Here is a 23,526-nt window from a genome sequence, read left to right on the forward strand (position 1 = left end):
TTATTGTGAGAAAATTATTTTATTATAATTTTTTTTTAAGTAAGAAAAGGGAAGGAGAAGGATGGATAAAGTATAGGTATTTTAGTCCCCAGGCCCACCTTGAAAAAAATACTCTACAATTTATAATTATTTCTACTTTATAGTGAAATTTTACATCTAGATATTGTAAATTGTTTATACTTTCTAGTGAAATTTTACATTTAAATTCAAGATATTGTTTTAGAGCGCTCACATTAAATTGCAAAAGTATCACATTTTAACTAATCAAATAATAAAAATTACCTACATTAGTTTATATAAAATTGTGTAAAAATATATAGTTATTATAATAATTTTTACTTGAACTATTTATTTTATATTTAATTTTTTATTTTTTATTTACTTTTTGCAAGAATAAAAGAAGAAAATAGATAGTAATCATTGATGGTGAAGAAAAATAAACAATTAAAAAAATTAAAAAAGAGTTGATATTTTAATTAAATATAATAGATAATATAACTAAATGTTTTGAATAGTAATAAACAAAATTTTTTGGACGAATCTTATAGAATACTTTACATAAACTATTTTCTTTTCTTCAAAAAAAGGTCCCACGTATTCCCAAACGATCCCTTAAGAAGTCCCATCATCGCCAGCTGCCATGCCCTCCATCGCTCTCTCTTTCTCTTTCACTCTCTATCTATCTCTCTCACTCTTTCTTGCCCTTTTTTTAATGTTAACTGTATATGCACCAACTGATCCACTCTCAGTGCAGAGCATTGTGCAGTGCAGTGCATTTATTAGTTAAAGCTACCTTCTTTAACTTAGCTTCCACTGAAACACAAACAAAAAGACAACATTTTTAATATGTCTGATCACAAAGCAAACGACCAGCTCTCCAAACCGACATCAATCTTCGGGCTTAAACTGTGGGTGATTCTTGGTGTTTGTGTTGGAGCTGGGTTTGTGCTCCTTCTCTTCCTCATTTCTCTATGGCTGGTCTCAAAGCGCTCAAAATCCAAGAACTCTCAAAGACCCACAATCCCACTTGTCTCCAAAGAGATCCAGGAGATCAGAGTCGACCATGGTCGAAACCACCACACCCACCAAAAAGAGCCGAAGCCAACAACAAGGTCTCAACTTGAACCCGACCCATCTCCCGAATCCGACCCAGTTTCCGCAATAGTTGAAAGACAAGCACTACTTCCACCTCCAGAGGAAGAGAGCCCAGTGGGGTACCACCAAAGGATTCACATTGAGATTGGGAAGGATCATAGGATTTCTTACCCTGAGCGTTTCTGCAGGTCTTCTTCTTCGCATGGCAGTGGGGAAGCTCGTGGCGGTGTTGATCAGGTAGCTATAGTGGTTCCTGAAGTTTCACACTTGGGGTGGGGGCATTGGTATACTTTGAGAGAGCTTGAGGCTGCCACAAATGGTTTTGCTGACGATAATGTAATTGGTGAAGGTGGGTATGGGATTGTATATCATGGTGTTTTGCAGGACAATAGTCAGATTGCTGTCAAGAATTTGCTCAATAATAGGTGCTTTCTTGCTAGCTTTTTGTTTATTTATTTTTTGCCGTTAGAATTTACTCTGTTCTTGAGATATTAATTGTGGTGCAATTTGCTGTTTAATTCGTGTTTAGATTATTGTTAAACCAATTGGTTAGTGTTAAAGAATTGATGAATTAGATATTTGGTATTTGGTAGGGGACAAGCTGAGAAGGAGTTTAAGGTTGAAGTTGAGGCAATTGGTCGGGTTCGGCATAAGAATTTGGTGAGATTGCTTGGTTACTGTGCTGAAGGAGCTCATAGGTACTTACTTTGTTCTTGCCTAATTACCCCAACTTCCTTTTTTGGACTTTGTTCTATGTTATTGCATTTGCTGGCTAGAGTTTATTAATGCCCAATTGAAAACGATTTTAAGTTGATTATGTACTTTTGTAAAGGGTGTTAAATATATCATCTTTAAGTCCTTAGAGATAATTGACTGTTCCCTTAAATGATAGGATGCTTGTATATGAGTATGTAAACAATGGGAATTTGGAACAATGGCTTCATGGGGATGTAGGGCCTTGCAGCCCTCTTACTTGGGAGATTCGGATGAATATCATCCTTGGAACAGCAAAAGGGTATGATCCAAATCTCTCACATTTGAGCTTTATTTTATGATATTCATTCCTTTCACTGCATCTCATCCATGGCATTGATTTATTGGTCGCTTGAATAAAGCATGCTTATTTACCATAACTGGACTAATAATGTAGGCTAACTTACCTTCATGAGGGGCTGGAACCCAAAGTTGTTCACCGAGATATAAAATCAAGCAACATTTTACTTGACAAGCAGTGGAATTCAAAAGTTTCAGATTTTGGCCTTGCTAAGCTCCTAGGTGCAGAGAGTAGCTACATTACAACTCGTGTCATGGGAACATTTGGGTATGTAGGGCTGTGTGTGTATATTTGTACGTGTTTGTGTTTCTGTGTGTGCAAAAGAGGTAATGACAATCTTGTTTCTGTTTTTGTAGCTATGTAGCTCCCGAATATGCAAGCACGGGAATGCTTAATGAAAGAAGTGACGTGTACAGCTTTGGGATTCTTGTAATGGAAATAATTACTGGGAGGAACCCGGTTGATTATAGCCGACCTCCAGAAGAGGTTTGCACAATATTACTGATATCAATTTTGCTTCAAAGATATTTGAATTAGTCAAATCATTTTTCTTCTAGATTTCTTTTACATCTTTCCTCTTCTATGTTTGCTTTGAACTAAAAAGCCTAGAATTTTCAGGTCAACTTAGTTGAGTGGCTTAAGAAGATGGTCGCAAACAGGAATGCAGAAGGAGTATTGGATCCAAAGCTGCCTGAGAAGCCTACTTCAAGGGCATTGAAGAGGGCTCTTCTTGTTGGTTTACGTTGTGTGGATCCCAATGCACAGAAGCGGCCAAAAATGGGACATGTTATACATATGCTGGAAGCTGAAGACTCCCCCTTCAAAGAAGTATGTATGCAATCCTGCTCAAAATTCAAGTTCAATGTACTCTCATTTGTTCAAAAACAATTTATCAGATCATATTATATGTCATCAATTAGTCCTCTCAACAAATAATCTATATCTCAACAGAGTAATTAGGAAATGATGCTTAAGGCATTTGGACCACTATAAATTATACAATTAGTAAGCAATTATCAAGTTTGAAAAACAAGTATTAAATGCTGGTTAACTCTTCTTACGTCTCAAACAGAAACAATAACTCCTAATGCATATGATCAAACAGCAACAATAATTTAATAAAATTCAGCTAATGTATAACTTCTGAGGCAGTATATTTTTTATACCTTTTTATTTTTTTGGTCTTTTGACCAGAAATTGTAATCCATTACTGTTACCACAACTTCCATTTCCTTGGTTTGGTCTTTATGATACTCCAATTAATTTACCATTTCCCTTTCATGGCATTTCATTTCTCTCTACCCCCTCTCCATCCCTCACGGTCTGGTTAGCATCACTCCCTTTCATCTCCTCCACCCTTTATAGTTAGGTCAGTTTGAAACGAGTAAATTTTAGAATGAGATATCAAAGAATATAACAACTTCTTTGTTTTTCTAGTCAATAGAGTAGACATATCAATTTGATGTTACCACTTCTTTCATGTAGATATTTGCTAATCATGTTCTGGTTGTCTTGTTTCAGGATCGTAGAGCTGGAAGGGATGCAGGACGTGCAAATGGTGACAGTGCAAAGGATATGTTGAAAGAGAAGCAGGTGATGGAACCAGGAGACAGTAGCGAACGCGAAAGCGTAGTGAATCAAAATGAGGCAAGATGGAAGCATCAAGAAGACAAACTGTAAAGATATGCCGATCTTGTTTATAATTGATTGCACATGTTGTCTATAGTTGAATTAAACCTCAAATTCTTATTACACCAAAAATTGTACCACAAATGCCAAGAGCCTTGTGACTCAATGGCATTCCTGGTTGGGTTCGAAACCTGCCTTGTTGTAAGCCAAAAAAAGAAAGGTACCACAAAATATCTAAACAAAAACAGTGAATTTTAATAGCAATAAATAGATGAAAGTAGCAAGAAGCGCCTATTATTGAACAAATTCTTGTCAGTAACCTGGGTATTGTCCCCCAAAAGTGTGGAACAACAGCATCAAAGCCACAACCCTGCTCGATTCCATGTGAAGAAGAATCATTCAGGCTACGAATCCTATGGTTACACCCATGACCCATATGCTCTTGTCCTCCGTGGGTGGAACCGTGGAAGCAGTTCCTGTCTTTTGATTCTGGGTGTTGGACTCACATCCCATTCCGGAAATGGGTCAGTTTGGATTTGTGTCTTGGGCTTGAATGTGGTTGGGGCCCTTAGGGGTCCAGGAATGGTCGACTATGAGTCTCTGGGTACATTTGCTACAGGCCCACAGTGGGTCAATGTAAGGACACGGTTTTGCTTTGCTTTTTGTTTAGATTTTAGAGAACGTTACGTTCACAATATTTTTATAACACCTTCACAACAAATTATAAATGATAAATTATTATTAGTTATAATTTGAATTTTGTCAACCCATAATAGTCTCACTTAAGATTTGTTGTGCAAATGTTATAAATATAATATTTCTCTTTTGTTCGCGCGGGGGGGGGGGGGGGGAGTAACTAATTTGGATTTATTTTAGTAATGTGTTGATGAGGGACTATCTCGATGAAGCTACAAAATCAATGGCTTGATTTGAATATTTATTTATATATTTATTTGATAGTAATTACAACAAGTGAGGGAGGAAAATTGTGGGTTGTAAAACTCTTCTATTTATATGATATATTGGTAAATATTCATTAATATCACAAGAAATACTTATACAACTATAATGACAATCTTCCAAGACATCCTCCTCTTTTTTTTTTTGGTTGAGAAACATCTTCGAAGACATCTAATTGTATTCATAAGACTGTCGATAACCAATTCTGGGTCTTATTTTACAAATAGAATGGCTTTTTGACACGTCATCTCTTTTATGGGATTTGTACCAAGGATTTGATCCCTTCTATTTATGTTTAAGCAAAAAGGGAACAAAAATCTCATTTTAAATAATTATTACAAATAAAATAGTCTAATTAATAATGACCTCACATTTATCTTATTTATAAAGGGTTTGACTTACCTCTAGTACTTTTTTAACTAGAGGTCTCCTTTTGTTTTAAATACACAATAATAAGTGGTAGTGAGTTTTAATCTCCATTTTTTTATTTTGTTTGTGAGTGATGTGACAGTTTCTCATTAAAACAAAATAAGATTTCAGTTAAAAAAATACTGAAAGTAAGCCAAATTCATTTATAAATGGATGTGCCTATGTACCCTTCCATAGAGTCACAATTCTAATTCTAACATCACCAAACAATACAACCATATTGTGGAACTAATAATTCTTTATGGGTGGAATAAAGTACATATGAGGGTGCACCAAGTTATGTATGGTTTAGTCACCCTCGTATACTTACACAATGCACAAGATTTTGTTTATTCCTCGAGGCTTAGGGCTCATTGGGTTGCTATAGGAAGTAAAACTTTAATTTGTAGAGATTTTGTAATAAAGAGTTATAATTAAAAGGCTCTTCAACATTTTAGATGTTTGGCAAATTGTAGTGGTAAAGTGTTTCAAAAGATTTACAGTCATTTGGTAATTAAATTGAGTAATTTTTTTTTTTTAAATTGTTTGTATTTTCATAATTAAATCCAATTATTTTAAGTAAATGACAATGTTTATTTAATTATTATTAGTATTACTCTATAAGCACTTATTGGACACTCTCTCCATCTCTTTCAATGTGTGGGCATCAGGACTCGTTTTGAAAAATAAACATGGACAATTTTGTAATTTATTAATTCTATTAAAAATTGTAGCAGTACACTAAAGAACTTTAATCCTACCATTGTACATCTTTGGTGCGATGGTCACTCTACAAGTATAAGTGCTTGTGGAGTGTGGGGAAGCAACGACCAAGATTAAAGTCTCCAGGAGGGAACTTTACACACATATACATTTAAATTAAGTTAGAGTATAATTTTTATCTTGTATAAAAAGAAAAAGAAAAAGAAAAAAAAAGAAGAGCTTTAATGCTAAAGCATATATAAATTTAGATTAGAATTATTTTATAGATTAAAAAACTTCAAGGAGTCTTAAAGCTCTTTTAACACCCCAAACATAGAGCTAGATGGGCCCTTTGGAAATTTTCCACCGTTTGAATATCATAAATGTGATAATAGTATAATGCTTGCCCTCAATTTCTATAGGTCTATGTAATGATCATGACTGCAAAGAAGAATTGATATTGATGTGTATGTTCCTTTTCTTTATTGTTGAGATTTTTTCCCACTCAAATATAAATATAATATAATTTTCTCAAAAAAAAAAAATATAAATATAATTGATATTTCATCTCTACGTTATTAAAGGAAGCGCGTCTTCCACTTTTGAGAGAAATGCTTACTTATGAATAAAGTGGAATGGACATTCTCTCATAGTCATTTCATTCATTCCTATCATACCCACAAACGAGAATAAATGAAATGTCCCAATCAGTAGTATTCTTGTCAAGAGCTACAAGGTGAAGCTACTTGCGATGAATCATTTGATTGAATGGTTGACTAATCGAGTGAATACTTGCAAACACAAAAAAGAGCTTGCAGGGGCACTGATGTGGCACTGTCCTAATTGCTCTGATACTGAAATCAATAGGGTTTTCTTGTGAATCAATCTAGTAAGTGATATATCAATGATGATGACATTTTTTTTTTTGGTGAAATCTCGTGGAACCTAAAGAAAGGAAAAAAAAAGAAAGTTATTGAGAAAAGAGGTTATTCGCTGGACAGCGTACATGCTAAGAAAGAAACTAGGATTTCCTCTCTCATTGGGTTTGGGCCACCGGTCACATGCACATGTTCATTGATGCAATTTTGATCTATATACTGACCCAAGTTTCCCGACACACAATAGTAGATATTGTTAGGACATAGGTGGATAATGTCAGAGACATATGTTATGTAAATTGGCTAATCTTTTGACAAAACGTACTTTACTTGTAATTGGGTGGATCTAGGATGAGTTTATTGAAACCATGCAAATCTGTCCAAGAAACAAGTAAAGAAGTGCTGTTCATTAAAGATTGACAGATAGCTCGACAGATCCATATCTATCGAGGTTTAATGCTGATGCTTGACAGCAGCTCGACAGAAGTTGTATCTATCGAAAATTACGAAATTCAGATTTTTAGATCTGATTTCAAGCATATTCATGTGTATTTGTGTAGAGTTTCTTTTCTCACAATCCTAAACATATATAAGGATTATTTTAAGGGCCGTAAAAAAGATGCAAAGTGATGCAACTCAATGCAAATTGTGACTGGAGACAAAATTTGCCTTAGTTCATCATATTCCTAGTAGAAGCTGCTGCGTCTTTGCGCCAAGGGTTTTGTAACTAATGAATTTCTTGATTTTCATTATTGGATGAACTGAAGAACTTTACAGCCAACGTTTTTGTCAAGTTGGTGTGTTAGTCACGTACTCGGATTCGTGCATTAATTGGTTAGTCACGTACTGGGAGCCATGCATTGAAAGGAGAGATTGTCACTACATTACAAGTCCAATTGGGCATTGGGGTAAATGTTCAACTGCAGATTGGTATTAGGTATTGAGATTCATTTTACTTGTAACTGCTTGTTTTGATAATAGTGGATTCTCGAGAGTAGTGACCTAAATTCACCCGATAGAGTTTTGCCTCAGTGGTTTTCAACATTCGTAAACAAATCACCTATGTGAAATTTATTTTCTGCTGCATTTAACTTACTTGGTGATTTGTTTGTGCTACCATACTTATTGCATGTAATTGAATCTAATTAATTTCACTTTGCTAAATTAATTAATTAAGTTACCAAAAGGGTCAATACATTCTTGGCCTATCAAATATGCTAATTCTCATCTGGAATGGATCCCGGATATAATTAATCTATGCAAGTGCTTGAATCATAGAATAGGATTATTTCAAATTCATGCTAGACTAAAAATTCTGGCTCTAAAACACTTGCCAAGCAATTTGGGCTCAAATAATCACTACGTTTATGTCAAATAAACTAAAATCATATATATATATATATATATATATATATATATTGAGAGAGTTTCAACCTATGACGTCTGTTCCTAATGATAGTTTTTTTTTTTTTTTTTTTTTGGTTTTAAAAACACCAATCGGTTTTGGGTTTAGGTGAGGATTGAACCTCAGATCACTTATTCACCCATCAGGTTTATTAGTTGAGTTAACTGGAACCCACAATTAAAATCATAAATAATAAAAGCATTCCCCCCACCCCCCCCCCCCCCAAAAAAAAAAAAAAACCCTATCAAAAAGCGAATTTGTCTATATTACATGATCACCTTTACTACACACCTTACATCATATTCTTTATTTTGCATTCCCTCACATTAGATTAATACATTTTCTACCCACACCAATAATAACTCATGCCTCATTGCAAAATCAGTCACCACTGCTATCACCAAAACAGGTACAGACCTAGGAGTGGGCCAAATGAGCTTGGGACCCCTTGGCCTTATGAAAAAAAAATGGTAGGTATATTTTCAGCAAAAAAAAAAAAAAAAAAATAATAAAATAAAATAAAATTTAGGCCACTTTTTCCAAGTAGCTTGGCCCCATCCTCTCCAATATCATTAGCCCAAGTGCCCAACCCAGTCCAATCCAAACCCATGTAAATCCTCAGTTCAAAACATAACAAATTTTATTTAAAAACAAAACAAAATAAAAACCAAACTAAAAAAAGAAAGAAAAAAGAAAAATTAGAGAGGGACTAAGAGAGTTAGTCGTGTATTTGTCTTGGTTGATAGTTTGTTATTACTTAGTAGTTAGTATTATATGAATACTTGTTTGGAGTTATTTATATATTTTTTACTTATACTTCAATTCCTTAGCTTGAAATCCTAGGTTCGTTTATGCACCAAAACCCAAAACCAAACCCACCCCAACCCAACAACAATCCACATCCAAGCCAACAACATGCAACACCATATCAAAAGAACCTAGATCTACTGCACAGTACATATTGATGCCAAGGACCACCACAACAACTGAAATGCTGGCGTTTCACAAAGTATTTAAAGAGGAGAGAGAGTGCAAGAAAGGAGAGAGAGGGGCAGAGACAGAGAGTGGATGATGGAGAATAAAAAAATTGAAAACGATTTGCATGTTCCTTAAGTGATCATGTAATTATACATGACACTGTAGCAAATTACAAAATGCCTCACGGGATGGAGTGCATTTGTGTGAATGGTGTTATGCATTTTGCATTTTCTCTAGAGTTTTATCACCCAATGTGAATACTTTAAGTACTTAGCTTATAAGAAAAACAATTTAGAAAGTTCTCACCTTAAAAGTACCAATGTGGTCAAGAAATGTGTAGAATTTAGTATTAATTAAAACTATTATTAGACAATAAATGATCCACTTCAACTTAGGGTGTGTTTGGATAGAACTTATTTTGCTGAAACTGAAAACTGAAAACTGAAAAGACTGTAACAAAATAATTTTTAAATGTGTAAATAGTACTGTGGGAACCATTTTTAATGAAAAAGTTCATGAAAAGTGAAGTTTGTGAGTCTATGAACAGTACATCCATGTACTGTTCATGAAAGAAAAGTCAACATAAGCTGCTAAAGAAAAAAAAAAAAGAGAAAACGTAGGAGAAGAAAACGCAGCCGTGAAAAGTTGGATCCAAACATGCACTTAATACACTATAATTCTCTCTAATTTTTAGCAGGATATATAAAATATAGTATTTATTTGCTTCTTAAATGCAACACGTCTTACATGTTAATAAAAATTGGAGGGAATTTAAGTATTCAAATGGAAGGAATCTTATCCCAGAAAAAATAAAAAGAAAAAGCATAATTTTGGTTTTATAAATCCTCTTATGGTTGCCGAGAAAATTATCATGGTAAAAGAAGTGAAGACAAGAAACTTGTGATGCGTTCCAAACCAAAATGGGCTAAGTGTAAGAAAAATTTAGAAAGGTGCGTTGGGGGGATAAAAGTATGTCTCCACTTTCCTCCATTCTTTATATTTGACAACTTTGCGCATGAGATTAGCTTTTGAGGGTCAAATACGCAACAAAAAGGATTAGATTAAAAAGAAGAAAAAGAAAAAGAAAAAGAAAAAAGAACATGGAGTTCTGCATATAAAAAAAATAACTCAATTGAGCAACGTATATTACAATGGGAACAAGTAGTGTCGTGCGTATATAGTTCTAATGTCATTTTCAGTCTAAATCCCAAATGAAAGAGCCATCAATCTCATCCAAAAATTACCCACATGCGGTTCAAAAAAATAGGAGAGGAAAGTTAACAAGCAAGATGCTCTAAATTGAAATTTACAACCATAAGGCCAAGATTGCCCCCAACAACCACCGCAGTTGCAATGGTCTACCACCCAAGAAAGCAGCGTTGGAAGTTGGATTTTGTGTGGTTCCTGGTGTTCCGGATCCCGCAGAAGCAGGCGGAGGGGGAGAAATGGGAGGTACATCACACGTTCCAAATGTAGCATTTGCCTGCTCATATGTAACAAGGGTCAAATTACTAGTAACACTTTCAATTTAGCCTCCCCTTAAAATTCAATCTATCTAGTCATGTAATGGTATAAGGTAAAAGAGAGAAAACCAAGGAAAAAAGTAATGGTTGCAAACCTTGCAGTAGGCAATGTTGTCACACCCACAAGTCAAATGACCATTTGCTTCATCTACAGCTTCAGGGGCTCCTCCACCATCACTCCTCTGCCACAACAAGTCAATATATTTATCAAATATTCCTCAAATGTGTACTTTTTCCTAAGCTAGTTTATTATTGAAAGCATGTATACCCTCACATAAGCCAATACCTGGTAAAAATCTACAGCAATGAAGTTTGGCCATCGTTTGCCATCTGCTTGATAACAAGTTTCCATCATGCTAATTAATGGAGCTGAATTGTCTGCACAAGACTGGGATTCATTGGGATTGGTAGGAAAATAATTCTGAAGAACCAGGGATATATTTAATGTGTTCATGGGTGGCGATTCATCACGGTTTGGACATGAACCAGCTTTCATGCCATCATTTCCATCTGCAATTCAAGTACACCATCAAAATTGATTCTTACCCTTTAGTAAACAAGAAATTTTTATTAAGAGGGAAACCTTTGCAAGCACATATTTATTCTATGTTAATTTAGGTTGCAAGTTAAAACTTAAACCCTGGCAACAAACTCAAGTATCAACTATCAACCAAAGGAAAAAAAGAGAGACAAATATATGATTTTGGACCATCTGATTTTTTGCCATATGCAATTTACAAGATGTTTCTTTTCTCCTTAAGCTAGATTAAATTATACTCTTACTGAATGTTTGATTTTTAGAACTTAATCTACCTGACTAAGCACTATTGCTCAAATTCTAACTAATGCTTAGGGTCCAAAACTAAGTGACATTAACCATTCTTTTCAGTAAGCATTTGTAAACAACTTCAACAGGTTTCATTAAGAAACGATAAAACTCACACTGATTTTCAACAACATATCTCCACTGATAAGCAATGCCCTCAGTGGCCTCCTTGGATGATTTTGAAGTGAATACCACCAACCTCTGATTCTTCTGGACCATATCATCCACTGTTGGCCAATCTCCGCCATTTTTGGGCATCCGGGACACTGGGAACAAGTAATTACTCAGGCTAGAGGCATTAAATATCTTTGTCAAGCCCTGTGTAGATGTCACATAATCCTCAATAAAAATGGTGACAATCTCTGATGGGTTTGCCTCCAAAAACACTTGGATCTCTTTGAGGACGTTAATGGCAGGTTGCTGGAAATCAATAAAGTGCACAATTAATCAATTAGAGGAGGATAAATTAACCTTCGCAAAGTATCAAATATTAAGTATACAAATGCAAGAACAATGTAATTTAAGTACCATTACAAGACGTACTTACAAATGCAGTAACATTGAGACATTTGCCGCCAAAAGAGTGACATAACCAGATGTCATTCTCGAAGTCATACATATCTAGCATGAGCCCTCGAACGCCATTCTACAAGGGGATTAGAGTGTGTACACACGTGTTAGTTGAAAATTCACCTAAACAACAAAATAAATTGTAGCACAAACATAAACATTAAAATAACGTGGTAGGTTCTTAGTTCTTAGCAAGCATAATTTTTTTTGAACTAGATACCAAGCATAATTAAATGAAAGCAGTTACATGATTTTGGCGGGGTAGTTGGTGTGTTTATTTTTTAATCAACTAGTTGGTAACTTGGTATAACTCACACAACAACACACACCAGATCACAATCTTATTCCTCGAGCAATTTTGGTTCACAAAATAAGAAAGTAGCATTGTAAAGTATAAAGGAAAACGCTAAAAATGAGACAAATAATTTTTACCACAAGAGCAAAACAATGTGTAATGTAATGTTACTATTTACTGACATAATTAAATCTAAACTATAACAGAGGGCAGTGTAGTCTTTCTGTTCTATTTTTGACCAAGCCGGCCAGAACAGCGAAAAAGTCTGGGCTTCCAGCCAATAACCATGTGCCACGTCAGAAAACAAAACAAATTTTCAATCAGTTAAGTATGGATGGTATCTTTTATTGGGAAAAGGCTGTTAAGTTGCCTTTTTATAAAAACAGTTTTTTATATTTAAATTTATAAAAATAGAAAACAGCATTTAAAAAAAAAAAAAAAAAAAAAACCTTCTTTGAAACTATTTTATTTAGAGTTTGGGAAAAACAAAACAATCAAAATAAGTGGGCTAAATGCAGAGCTAGAAAATTACATGAACTAATATATAGAGAAACTAAACTCACTTTGAGTTGATTGGTAACCGTGTCTTCCTGGTTGAATTCAGTGACTAGAGGCGAACCCGTGGCCGACTTTGCACTATTGAGAGCGTACGAGTTATGTGTGGTCAGCCAGGTATAGTTGTTAAATGCCAAACCTTTCACCTATTCATATTCATCATAAAATTCTTAATTCATAAACCAAAAACCCATTCTCTAAAAAAAACCAAAACCCACATGCCACATGCAAAATAAAACATAAAACATAAAAAATTAAGAAAAAAAAACTGTAATATCAGTACTATTTTTTAATCATTAAAAAAAGAGAGAGAAAAAGAGCCAACTTTTGATGTGGGGCTGAGTGGTTGGATCCGAACACATCTGGAGCGGGTGTTCCCATTTGCAGCGCAGGTTTCGCAGAGTAAGCCGGCGTCACATTGAGTGTTGGCTGAACAAGTCTCTCCAATCTGTTTTGAGAACCAGTACGTACAGCAAGGAAATCAAAATCATCATCATCATCATCGTCATCACAACTTACTCTATCTTGGTATTGCCATGTTTGGTTTATAAAAAGAATGAATCTTGAAAATGGGAATTTGAAGGGAAAAACTAATAAAAGGGAAACATGCGTGTGTACCTGGAGACTGGAGGAACAGGCGAAGAGACAAACTGTGATGAAGATGAACACAACTTGGATTTTGATGTTCATGATGATGAAGTTTGTTCTCTGAATTAATCCAAAAACAAAAACAAAATTGTGTATTAGAGCTTATGATAACCCAAGAAAGAAAAATGGATAAGAAAAATGTGATTAAGGAGATTGTAATTGCATGCCTTCATCTGGGGATTTGAGAGAGAGAGAGGGTGATGGTTATGTCTATCTTTCTCTGGAGTTTTTAAGCTTTTTAAATCTAAGGTTGCGAGGGCCCCAGGAGTGGTTTAAGAATTGACTTTGGCTCTGTTTAAAGAAAAGTGAATGAGAACGTATGCGTTTGGTTCATAATATAGAGAGAGGGAACCGTGTCCTCTACTCTTCTTTTTCTTATTGGAGTGTCGATCTCGATAATAACCCTTTATTAATGACAATTGATTTTTGGTTTAGGTGGAATTGGTCCTTTAAAATTTTTATTCAACTATTAAAAATTTTACTGGTTAAACTAATTGAAATCCATCTTTTCTTTGTCTTTTGTATTACAACTATTATTTATCTTTATTTTTCACACTATTTAATTAATTGGCTTTTATAAATTTTCATTTTGGCCAAAGATTTTTCTTTACGAGATTCTATATAAAAAAAAAAAGAAAAAAAAAAAGTAAAGGAATAATTATGAAAAATATTGAAACAAAATATATTTTAAAGAGCTTCTTAGCTCAATCAGCAAATCTTGATACTTAAAAAAAAAAAAAAAAAAAAAAAAAAAAAAAAAAACAAAACAAAACGTACATGTCCGGCCAGCAAATAGAGTGTTATTATGGATGTACTCAGATGGAAGACGCCAACTCAAGTCATCATTTACTCATTTTTTGTTCATAAAAAAAAAAAAAAAAGAGTTGAAAGATCTCCCAATAAAACATATACTGAGTAACAAATACTTAATAAAGTTTGCCTACAAACTAGTTAGTAGCAATGGCTACAAATTTTCCCTATATTTTTTAATTAAACATAAATTTTGACAAATTTACTATTAAATTGCATTATAGATTGTGACTCTATAAACATGCATAATTTTTTGTTTAACCCATTCCAAAATTAACTAAATCCACCTTCTAGAAAGACTAAAAACAGGCGCAAAGAAACTTCCAAAGGAGTCGACTATTCGTCTTATAAGAATAATTTTCAAATCCAAATGATCTTCGATATTTTCAGCCCATCACAAACAAGGAGAAACTTTCCCTTACGTAAATACTACGACCAAATTATACAACATTGTATTTGCAGTCTCCTATGACCGAGTTGCTTAAACTAAAAAAAAAAAGGCTGTCTCTCTTTGATTTTATTGTTTCATTTTAATTTTACCTATTCTTCTTCATATCTTAGTCAAAGAAAACAAAACTTCTCTTAGGTTCCATGTAAACTAGGGTATCTGGGATTAATTATAGACAGTTTCTAGAATATATACCAACTTCTTAGATAAAATAAGATTAATCATTATTTTTCTTTTCTTTTTAGGAGCCAACTGCAACCAAGTTTAATTAGTAGGACTGCAATTAATAAATTTTTTAATTTTATTTTAAGCTTGACTGCAATTAATCGTATTATGACAAATCGGAGTATTCAATTGCATGATACAATGACAAAGACTGGAGCTGTAGAAAATGGAAAAAAAAAAAAAGTGACATGAAAGATTTTAAAAAAATTGATTAAGGAGACTTATATGCATGTGGACCTGTGGTGGTTCTAATTTTTTTTTTTTTTTTTTTCCCTGTTGTTTATGTTATGACATATGGCTTGCCTTTTGTGTTTAAATTTAAAATCGGTTGTCGCTATGAAAACCAAGTTGTATTTTTCTAGGTTTCCATTATGCCTAAGTTTATTTATTTATTTTGATAAAAAAAAGTGCGCACACACATAAGGATAGAGAATGTGATTAATTTTAAAATAAAGGTACACTAGAATTGAATCCAAATAGTATTACAGTACTTCAGTGACAGTCATCTTCTTTTGGGTTTGGCAAATTTGAAAGCAGCAAAATAAATTTTGCAAAATGAAATGATTATAAACTAAACTACCATGAAAAAATGTTTTTAAGTCAATATAAACCCTTTAGAATATCATCAGACATGATCTAGATTAAGGCAGGAATTAATATAACAACACTTTAGAGATGCATTAGAAGAAGGGTGTGCAACCTTCCTCTTCAATCACAGCTAGCTAATTACAATAGAGGGTTTCTTTTCTAAAAATTTTAATTTTTTATAGAAGAATTGAAGTGGAGAACTTTTATTTTTTATTTTTTATTTTTAAAATTTTTGGAGAGGAAATTACAATGGAGACTTAATCCTAACATACAAAAGGAAAACTATAAGGATAAGTAGGTTGAAATACAATTGAGTATTGGATGCCCGGAATGTAAAAGAATTATTTATACTTAGGAGTGTTTGCTTCACTGTGATTTCACATTACATCGTAATATTATATTAATATAATCTCAATACAAAAATATAATATTATATTATTTAAAAATGTGATAAAATTAAAGTGATGTGATATATTTTGTAATTTTAAATTATATTAATGTTAGAAAAAATAAAATAAATCAAAAATTTTAATGTCTCATCATCATAACGTGCATTAGATCATACACACTTATTAAATGCTTCAACGGTTATTGCTCTAAACAACATGTCACCTAGCCTTGATCCATAATCAGGCACTTACTCCTTTTTATTCCAATTTCATAATTTTGAACTGCCATTGGTGCTGGCCGTTAACCGTCACATCATTTGTCAATTGTTTAATTTGTTGTGGCCTTTTCCTTTAATAGATTTTTTTTTTTTTTTAATTTTAATATTAGGATCCTTTAAAAGACTTTATTTGTGTTGCTCCCTCTAATGCAATTTGTCCATCTTTTAAATTTTATTTTTATACAAACTAATTGTCTGCTAACACATTTAAGTGTGACATCCGATGTAGGAGGTCATACTATCCTTCCTCTTAGTTAATTTGGAGCCTCATTTCTTGCGAAAAATATTCTTAGGTACCTTGAAGTATAGAGAAATTGTGTTCCATTCTCTCACATTCGTAGTGGACCTTATCATAATTTTAATGATTAAATTCCCTATGAATATGAGAGAATGGAACATCATTCTCCATGCTTCGAAAGTACCTAAAATTACTTCAGTTCTTGTAATCTCAACATTTTCTTTACTTCTTGTTTTCCTTGGCCTCTCCAACTACGGTTGCCACTAAATTTGTTTCTTTTTAAAATTACACTCTAAGTAGTAAGATTGGGATTTTTCTTTTTGTCTTAAGGGTTTTGGGTTTGGAATCACCTCAACTAAGAGGTCTTTGTCAAAACAAATTTGTTTTTGTCAAATTCATGGGAAGTAAAATAAATTTCTTGATACAAAATGATTAAGAACTAAATTACCATGACTAAGAGTTTTGAAGCTAGGCGAATCAAAACTAAGTTATCTAGAGGCTAAATTGAATTGAAATTAAGCAACTTCGAGGTAATGGAATTGCAACAAAATAACTTGGAGACTAAAGACTACCAATAGTAACTTGCATTGAAAGAAAAATTCACTTGCATTAGAGTAACATGCTGACTACAATTGAGGCTTAATCTTGCTCTATAGATGTAAAAATGGAACAAAGTGAACAGATAGGACCAAATGGACCGAATTGGACCAAATAGAAAAAAGTGGATCGAATTGGACCAAATGGAACAAAGTTGACAGAATAGGACGAAATGGACCGAATAAGAATGAATGGACCGAATAGGACCTAAGTGGACCGTAATGGACCAAATAGGACCGAAGTGGACAAACTGGACTGACATGGACCGAATAGAATCAAAGTGGAAAAAATGGACCGAATGGGACCTAAGTGGACTGAATAGCCCAAATATGACTGAAGTAGATCAAAGTGGACAGAATGGACCGAATAGGACCAATGTGGACCGGATAGGACCAAATAGAACCAAAGTAGATAGAATGGACCGAATAGGACTAAAGTGGACAGAATGGACTGAAGTGGACAGAATAGGACCACTGTGGACCGAATGGACAGAATTGGACTGAATAGAACTTTAGTGGACAAAATAAACAAAATAGGACAGAAGAGGACCAAATTGGACTGAATAGTACCAATGTGGACCGAATAAGACTTTTGAATATTTATCATTTTTATTGCATTTTTAGGGCTCATATTTCTAATGTCTAATGTCTATTTTAGTAATTTCCTTGTATTTTTTAACTCAAAACTATAGAGTTTAGCCCAAATATAATGAAATTTCATACTTTTCAACCCAAAATGAAAAAAAGAGAGAGCTAAACTTGAAAAGAAAACCTACAAAAATAATCAATTTAAAGCCCAATTAGTCTAAAATGGACTGATCAACTGGGATTGAAATTAATCGAGTGGATTGAATTAGACTGAGTAGAACAAATTGGACCGAATACAAATTGTTTGATTTTTAGGGAGAACAAATTATCTTAAAAAAATTTGGAGAAAAAATTATACATTATATTACAATACAAAATATTATTTATTCGCACTAGGGATGACAATGGGGCGGGGTGGGGCCAAAGGATGGAGTCTTCGTCCCCGCCCCGCATGGTTTTGTCTTGCCCCATCCCTGTCCCTTGGGGCCCTGCGAAGCCTCGCCCCACCCCGTAAAACTTTACTTTTTGTTAATTTGCCTTACAATTAGTACAATTCTTTTAATAAAACCTATTTCATTGATAAAAATATACTTGAAATTACAACTAAATTTATCCTATCAAATCAAATCAATTTTTAGAAAAAATTGAATAACATATCTAAGTGTTTAATAAGACAATCATAAAAAAAAATCTCATAGTATAACACATAATAAAATAAAGGCAGAGAACTACATTAGATAGAATAAAATAAGCTAATATTGATATGTTTGTTTAAATAGTAGGGTTTTAGGGTATAAAAAATTTACAATTATAACCTTTAGTAACGCGGGGCGGGGCGGGTCTAAAAAGTCTAAACCCATCCCTACCCCACCCCGTGGTGCAGGGCTAAAATCTTGTCCCATCCCCGCCCCACCACCTTTGCGGGATGGGGAAAACCCGCGCGGGGTGAAGCGGGGAGGGGCGGGTTAAGCAAGGCGGGGAAAAATTGCCATCCCTAATTCGCATGAGTGAGTTTATGACTAGTTTCCATAATTTGTGAGTGTCACATTGGCTGTCACGTTGGCCATTAAATAGCTGCCACGTCATTCGGGACATGCTTAATGAGATGCTTAATGAGATGTTGAAGTATTTTTCCTTTAAAACATTTTTATGTGTTGCGCCCCGTAGGTACTATTTATCCATCTTTTAAATTAATTTAATTTAAATAAATAATTGGTGCTGATAAAAGGCTAATATATAAAAATTTATAGGATTTTTATAGGTTTACATAATACTAGCCATGTAAACTTACATTGTAGACACAATATTGTACATTTTTTTGCAAATGTGTACGATATTTATCACATTTGCCTGTATACAATGTAAATTAAGAATTTTCCAAATTTTTAACTCAACTCAGTAAGGCACTGCTAACAATTTGATATTAAATTTGTGGCAAAGGACAAATGATATATATATTTTAAGGAAAAGTAGGAAAGGAGAGAAGGGAGAGTGGTATGCCACAGGTATATACTAATAAAATATCTTAGCGCCTGGAGCTGGAGCCTAGAGGTGCTCATTTTAGGCTATCTTCCATCTTAAAAGTAGGAACAATGCCATCTTTGATTCTCTTCCCATTTTACCTGACAAAAAGAGATAAAATCGAAAAAAGGCAAAAGGATAAGACAATGAAGGTGGAATTTTTTTTTTGCAACTGGCAAACAATCATAGTCTTGTCACTTTAACCTGGTGGTCCAGATACAACAAAGTGAATATTTTTGAGTATTTATGTTCCACATGTGAATGTGATCGATCCATTAATTTTTCACCCATGGCCACTCTAACCCTGCAAGTTCTATGTTCAATTCTATTCACTTTCTCCTACCTCTCCTCCAATTTGGCACAACATGACACATATATCATTCACATGGATTCATCAGCCATACCCAAAGCCTTCTCTGACCACCATAGCTGGTACTCAGCCACCCTTTCTTCTGTATCAGACAATTCTAAAGCAGCCACCTCTAGTCTTATTTATGCTTACACAGGTTCTATACATGGCTTTAGTGCATCTCTCACTCCTTCCGAGCTTGAGACCCTACAAAAGACCCCTGGCTATATTTCCTTTACCCCAGATCGTCCTCTTACCATGCACACAACCCACACTTCTCAATTCCTTGGTCTAAGTTCTGCCTCTGGTGCATGGTCAGCATCTAGTCATGGTCATGATGTCATAATTGGTTTAGTTGACACTGGAATTTGGCCTGAGAGCGAGAGTTTTAAAGATGATGGAATGACTCAAATTCCATCTAGATGGAAAGGAAAATGTGAGTCTGGCACCCAATTTAATTCTTCCTTGTGCAACAAGAAACTTATCGGTGCTCGCTATTTCAACAAGGGTCTACTCGCTAAGAATCCTAAGGTAAATATTACAATGAACTCTCCTCGCGATACAAGTGGGCATGGAACACATACTTCATCCACAGCTGCAGGCAACTTTGTAAAAGGCGCAACTTATTTTGGCTATGCCACTGGTACTTCTAAAGGCATGGCACCACGGGCTAGAATAGCCATGTACAAAGCAGGTTGGAGATATGGGGTCTATTCATCTGATGTTCTCGCCGCAATAGACCAGGCAATTCAAGATGGGATTGATATATTGTCCTTGTCCTTGGGTTTTAGCTTGGATGCGAATGTCTTACAAGATGATCCTATTGCAATAGCCAGTTTTGCAGCCATGGAAAAGGGTGTAATGGTTGTTGCTTCAGCAGGAAATGAGGGGCCTTTGTATGGTACCTTAGGCAATGGAGCTCCATGGGTGCTAACAGTTGGTGCGGGTACTATTGATCGTGAATTTCACGGAATTTTAACTTTGGGAAATGGTATGCAAATCACATTTGTGTCCATGTATCCAGGGAATTCTTCTCTAACCCAGGTGTCCCTTGTTTTCTTGAATGGCTGCAAGAGTGTAGAGGAAATGAAGAAAAACAAAAACAAGATTGTTGTGTGCAAAGACAATCTTAGTTTAAGCACTCAAGTTTACAATGCCAAGTCCGCAAGAGTTTATGGAGCTATATTCATTTCCAATTATTCATTACCGGAATTCGCCACTAAAAGCTCATTTCCAACAGCATTTCTTGGTCTGCATGAAGGCCAAACTGTAATAGATTACATAAAGAGGAATAACAGTATTCCAAGAGGAAGCTTGATATATCATAAGACAGTTATTGGTACAAAGCCAGCACCAATGGTGGACATCTATAGCTCAAGGGGACCATTTCCAAGTTGCCCATCTGTCCTAAAGCCAGACCTTTTGGCACCTGGGTCATCAATCCTCGCATCATGGTGCCCAACTAGTCCAGTTGCTGAGGTTCGATCACACCCTTTGTTTAGCAAATTCAATCTTGAGTCAGGTACATCAATGTCTGCCCCTCATGTGGCTGGTGTAGCTGCACTTATTAAAGAAGTGCACCCAGATTGGAGCCCTGCAGCCATTAGGTCTGCCCTTATGACAACAGCAAGTTCACTAGACAACACTTTGAGCCCCATAAAGGATAGAGCATATAACAAGAGGCAAGCCAGCCCTCTAGACATAGGAGCTGGCCACATTAATCCCAACAAGGCACTTGATCCTGGACTTGTCTATGATGCAACAGCAGAGGACTATGTAAAGCTTCTTTGTGCAATGAATTACACGGCAGCACAAATCAGAATCATTACAAAGTCTACATACAATTGTGAGAACCGGTCTTTGGATCTTAACTACCCATCTTTTATAGTTTTTTTTAATGAATATGATTCCAATTCCAAGGCAAAGGTTGTGCATGAATTTCGGAGGACAGTGACTAATGTGAGAGAGGGAAGGTGGACTTATACTGCAAATGTAACAGGAATGAATGGTTTAATTAAGGTGAAGGTGGAGCCAGAGAAGCTGGTATTCAAGCAGAAGTATGAGAAACAAAGCTACAAGCTTAGTTTAGAGGGACCAAAGCCTTTGAAAGAGGTGGTGGTCCATGGCTCTCTTAGTTGGGTGAATGATGATGGTAAATATGTAGTGAGGAGTCCTATAGTGGTGACTAGTCTTGTCCCGGAATCTCTTTTAAGGGCATAGCTATGAGTAGTGAGTACTACTGGGCAATTCTAAAGCTCCTTTACTCTGTATTTTTTTAATCTTTCCTAGTTCCTTCCTTTTCGAGTACACAACATTTTTCAAAATAAATTCCGTAATGCTTTAGTTGTTTAGTGGTTTTCATATACACTGACATCACTTTATTATTTATCGTTTACAACTCTTTTCGTGACTCTAGACTTTTTAGTTCCTTTTTCCCTTCTCAATTACAAGACACTAGGGGTCACTCAGGGTGCAAATGGCTACAAGCCAGATATTCTTGATGCAATAGACCAAACATATCATAGATGATGTAGGTGTCATTTCGTTATCAATTGGCATAGACAGGGCTTCTTTACATGATGATCCAGCTACCATTGCTAATTTTGAATATATATATATATATATATATATATATATATATATAAAGAGGGATGATTTTGTTGGATCATTATTGAAGGACCCTTTTGTTTGAGAAGGTGCGTGGTGTTGCTGCAAAATTTAATGTTATGGAATCATACATGTCTTGCAAATGGCGTTACAATTATTGAACGTAATCTCTCTGTGGCGGAAATTTATCTTCACGCCAATTACCCTTTTGTTTCATGAATCTTGAATCAATGTGTCAAAGCTGAGTATCATTGTCTCTGAATTAATAGCCATTCATATAACCATTACAAATCAAATAGCTCATATTATTGCTAAGTTAAGAGTTTTGTAACTCAATTAGTAATTTTTGGTGTTGCCAAAGGAACTGTCTAGTGTTCAAATCCCTCCCACCCATTATAACTATCAAATATATATAAATATATATAAATAAAAAATAAAAATCTCATACTGTTGCTAAGACAAGAAGAGTCACTTTACATGTTACTGTAATAAAAGTTTTGATGACACATTTTTTATTTAAACATTACCGATGAGACTAATTGTGTCACCATCACTTTGTACAAAATTTTCAATAATTTGTGATGGCAAAACAAGATTCTTCAATCCTTGCATATTATTTTTATTAAAGTAGTGTTTATTATACAAGTTAAAAAACAACTAAGACTATGACTTGAAATCATAATTTTCATCAAAATTGTTTCAATTGTTTTTTAATCGGAGTGTAATAGCTTTTATTATTTCATAATAGCTTTTATTATTTCCACTTTATTGTTTCATCGAGACATATGGAGGCTGTCATGATTAGCCGAATAGCAATTATTATGTGCCCATTATCATAGATAATATAAAAGTGCATCAAGACATGCATGTGAAAGAGCAATCCATGACATAAATGAGTCAGCAAAAGTGGTTTTAAGAACAATTATGTACAGTCTTGGCGGGAAAAAAAAACACAATAACAAAAAGTACAATCAAGATGGGCTGTGCTTTTTTGTTTTGGGTTGGCCCGTGGGGAGAGGGGAAAGGTCAACCAACTTCATAACTTGTTTGTCTAAATATTGAAAAAGATGTCTTCGTTTGGGTCCAGCATTTTTTCTTAACTTTTTTTTTTTTCCACTTTTTTAAGATACAATTATATTTTAGCACACTTTCAACTAAAAATAATTAACAAAAAAGTTAAATAAATTGATATCAAATGCACACAATATCTAAACCATGATTGCTTAAAACCACCTAATATGTTTGAGAGTATTTTAATTTTTAGCTATCCCATGTGTTATGATTTGATCCGTTTTTTAAAGTTTCACAGTAAAATCTAACTTTGTGGTTAAAAGGATGTGGTTCAAATGTCCTCTCAATTAAG

General features: G+C 34.4%; 3 protein-coding genes across 3 annotated transcripts; 2 read left to right on the forward strand and 1 right to left on the reverse strand.

Moving 5' to 3' along the window:
• The first annotated feature begins 643 nt into the window (after positions 1 to 643).
• Positions 644 to 4,084, forward strand: LOC115995096 (probable serine/threonine-protein kinase At1g01540). The gene is made up of 7 exons (XM_031119527.1): positions 644 to 1,520; positions 1,689 to 1,793; positions 1,988 to 2,110; positions 2,246 to 2,416; positions 2,506 to 2,635; positions 2,768 to 2,977; positions 3,671 to 4,084. The coding sequence occupies exons 1-7, from the start codon at positions 847 to 849 to the stop codon at positions 3,827 to 3,829; spliced, it is 1,572 nt and encodes a 523-aa protein (XP_030975387.1). The 5' UTR covers positions 644 to 846; the 3' UTR covers positions 3,830 to 4,084.
• Positions 4,085 to 10,193: 6,109 nt separating this feature from the next.
• LOC115995164 (PI-PLC X domain-containing protein At5g67130) lies at positions 10,194 to 13,834 on the reverse strand. Its single transcript, XM_031119618.1, has 9 exons — positions 13,694 to 13,834; positions 13,497 to 13,586; positions 13,204 to 13,326; positions 12,887 to 13,024; positions 12,006 to 12,104; positions 11,575 to 11,878; positions 10,919 to 11,142; positions 10,728 to 10,814; positions 10,194 to 10,592 (listed from the first exon to the last, which is right to left on the reverse strand). The coding sequence occupies exons 1-9, from the start codon at positions 13,697 to 13,699 to the stop codon at positions 10,416 to 10,418; spliced, it is 1,248 nt and encodes a 415-aa protein (XP_030975478.1). The 5' UTR covers positions 13,700 to 13,834; the 3' UTR covers positions 10,194 to 10,415.
• Positions 13,835 to 19,496: 5,662 nt separating this feature from the next.
• On the forward strand, positions 19,497 to 21,898 carry LOC115995292 (subtilisin-like protease SBT1.9). The gene has a single exon (XM_031119798.1). The coding sequence runs from the start codon at positions 19,497 to 19,499 to the stop codon at positions 21,774 to 21,776; it is 2,280 nt and encodes a 759-aa protein (XP_030975658.1). The 3' UTR covers positions 21,777 to 21,898.
• Positions 21,899 to 23,526: the final 1,628 nt, after the last annotated feature.

Source organism: Quercus lobata, chromosome 6, assembly GCF_001633185.2.
Source record: "Quercus lobata isolate SW786 chromosome 6, ValleyOak3.0 Primary Assembly, whole genome shotgun sequence".
In the NCBI taxonomy this organism is placed as follows: Eukaryota; Viridiplantae; Streptophyta; class Magnoliopsida; order Fagales; family Fagaceae; genus Quercus; species Quercus lobata.

What these genes read in the sequence shown, in the direction of transcription:
- LOC115995164 (XM_031119618.1), bottom strand. An exon ending in CCTGTTCCTCCAGTCTCCAG is followed by an intron (nt 13,327 to 13,496) that starts GTACACACGCAT and finishes TTCTCAAAACAG; the next exon opens with ATTGGAGAGACTTGTTCAGC. An exon ending in GTCTCAATGTTACTGCATTT is followed by an intron (nt 11,879 to 12,005) that starts GTAAGTACGTCT and finishes ATTGATTTCCAG; the next exon opens with CAACCTGCCATTAACGTCCT.
- LOC115995096 (XM_031119527.1), top strand. Translation starts at nt 847, where the DNA reads ATGTCTGATCACAAAGCAAACGACCAGCTCTCCAAACCGACATCAATC. An exon ending in ATCCTTGGAACAGCAAAAGG is followed by an intron (nt 2,111 to 2,245) that starts GTATGATCCAAA and finishes CTAATAATGTAG; the next exon opens with GCTAACTTACCTTCATGAGG. An exon ending in AAGACTCCCCCTTCAAAGAA is followed by an intron (nt 2,978 to 3,670) that starts GTATGTATGCAA and finishes GTCTTGTTTCAG; the next exon opens with GATCGTAGAGCTGGAAGGGA.
- LOC115995292 (XM_031119798.1), top strand. Translation starts at nt 19,497, where the DNA reads ATGGCCACTCTAACCCTGCAAGTTCTATGTTCAATTCTATTCACTTTC.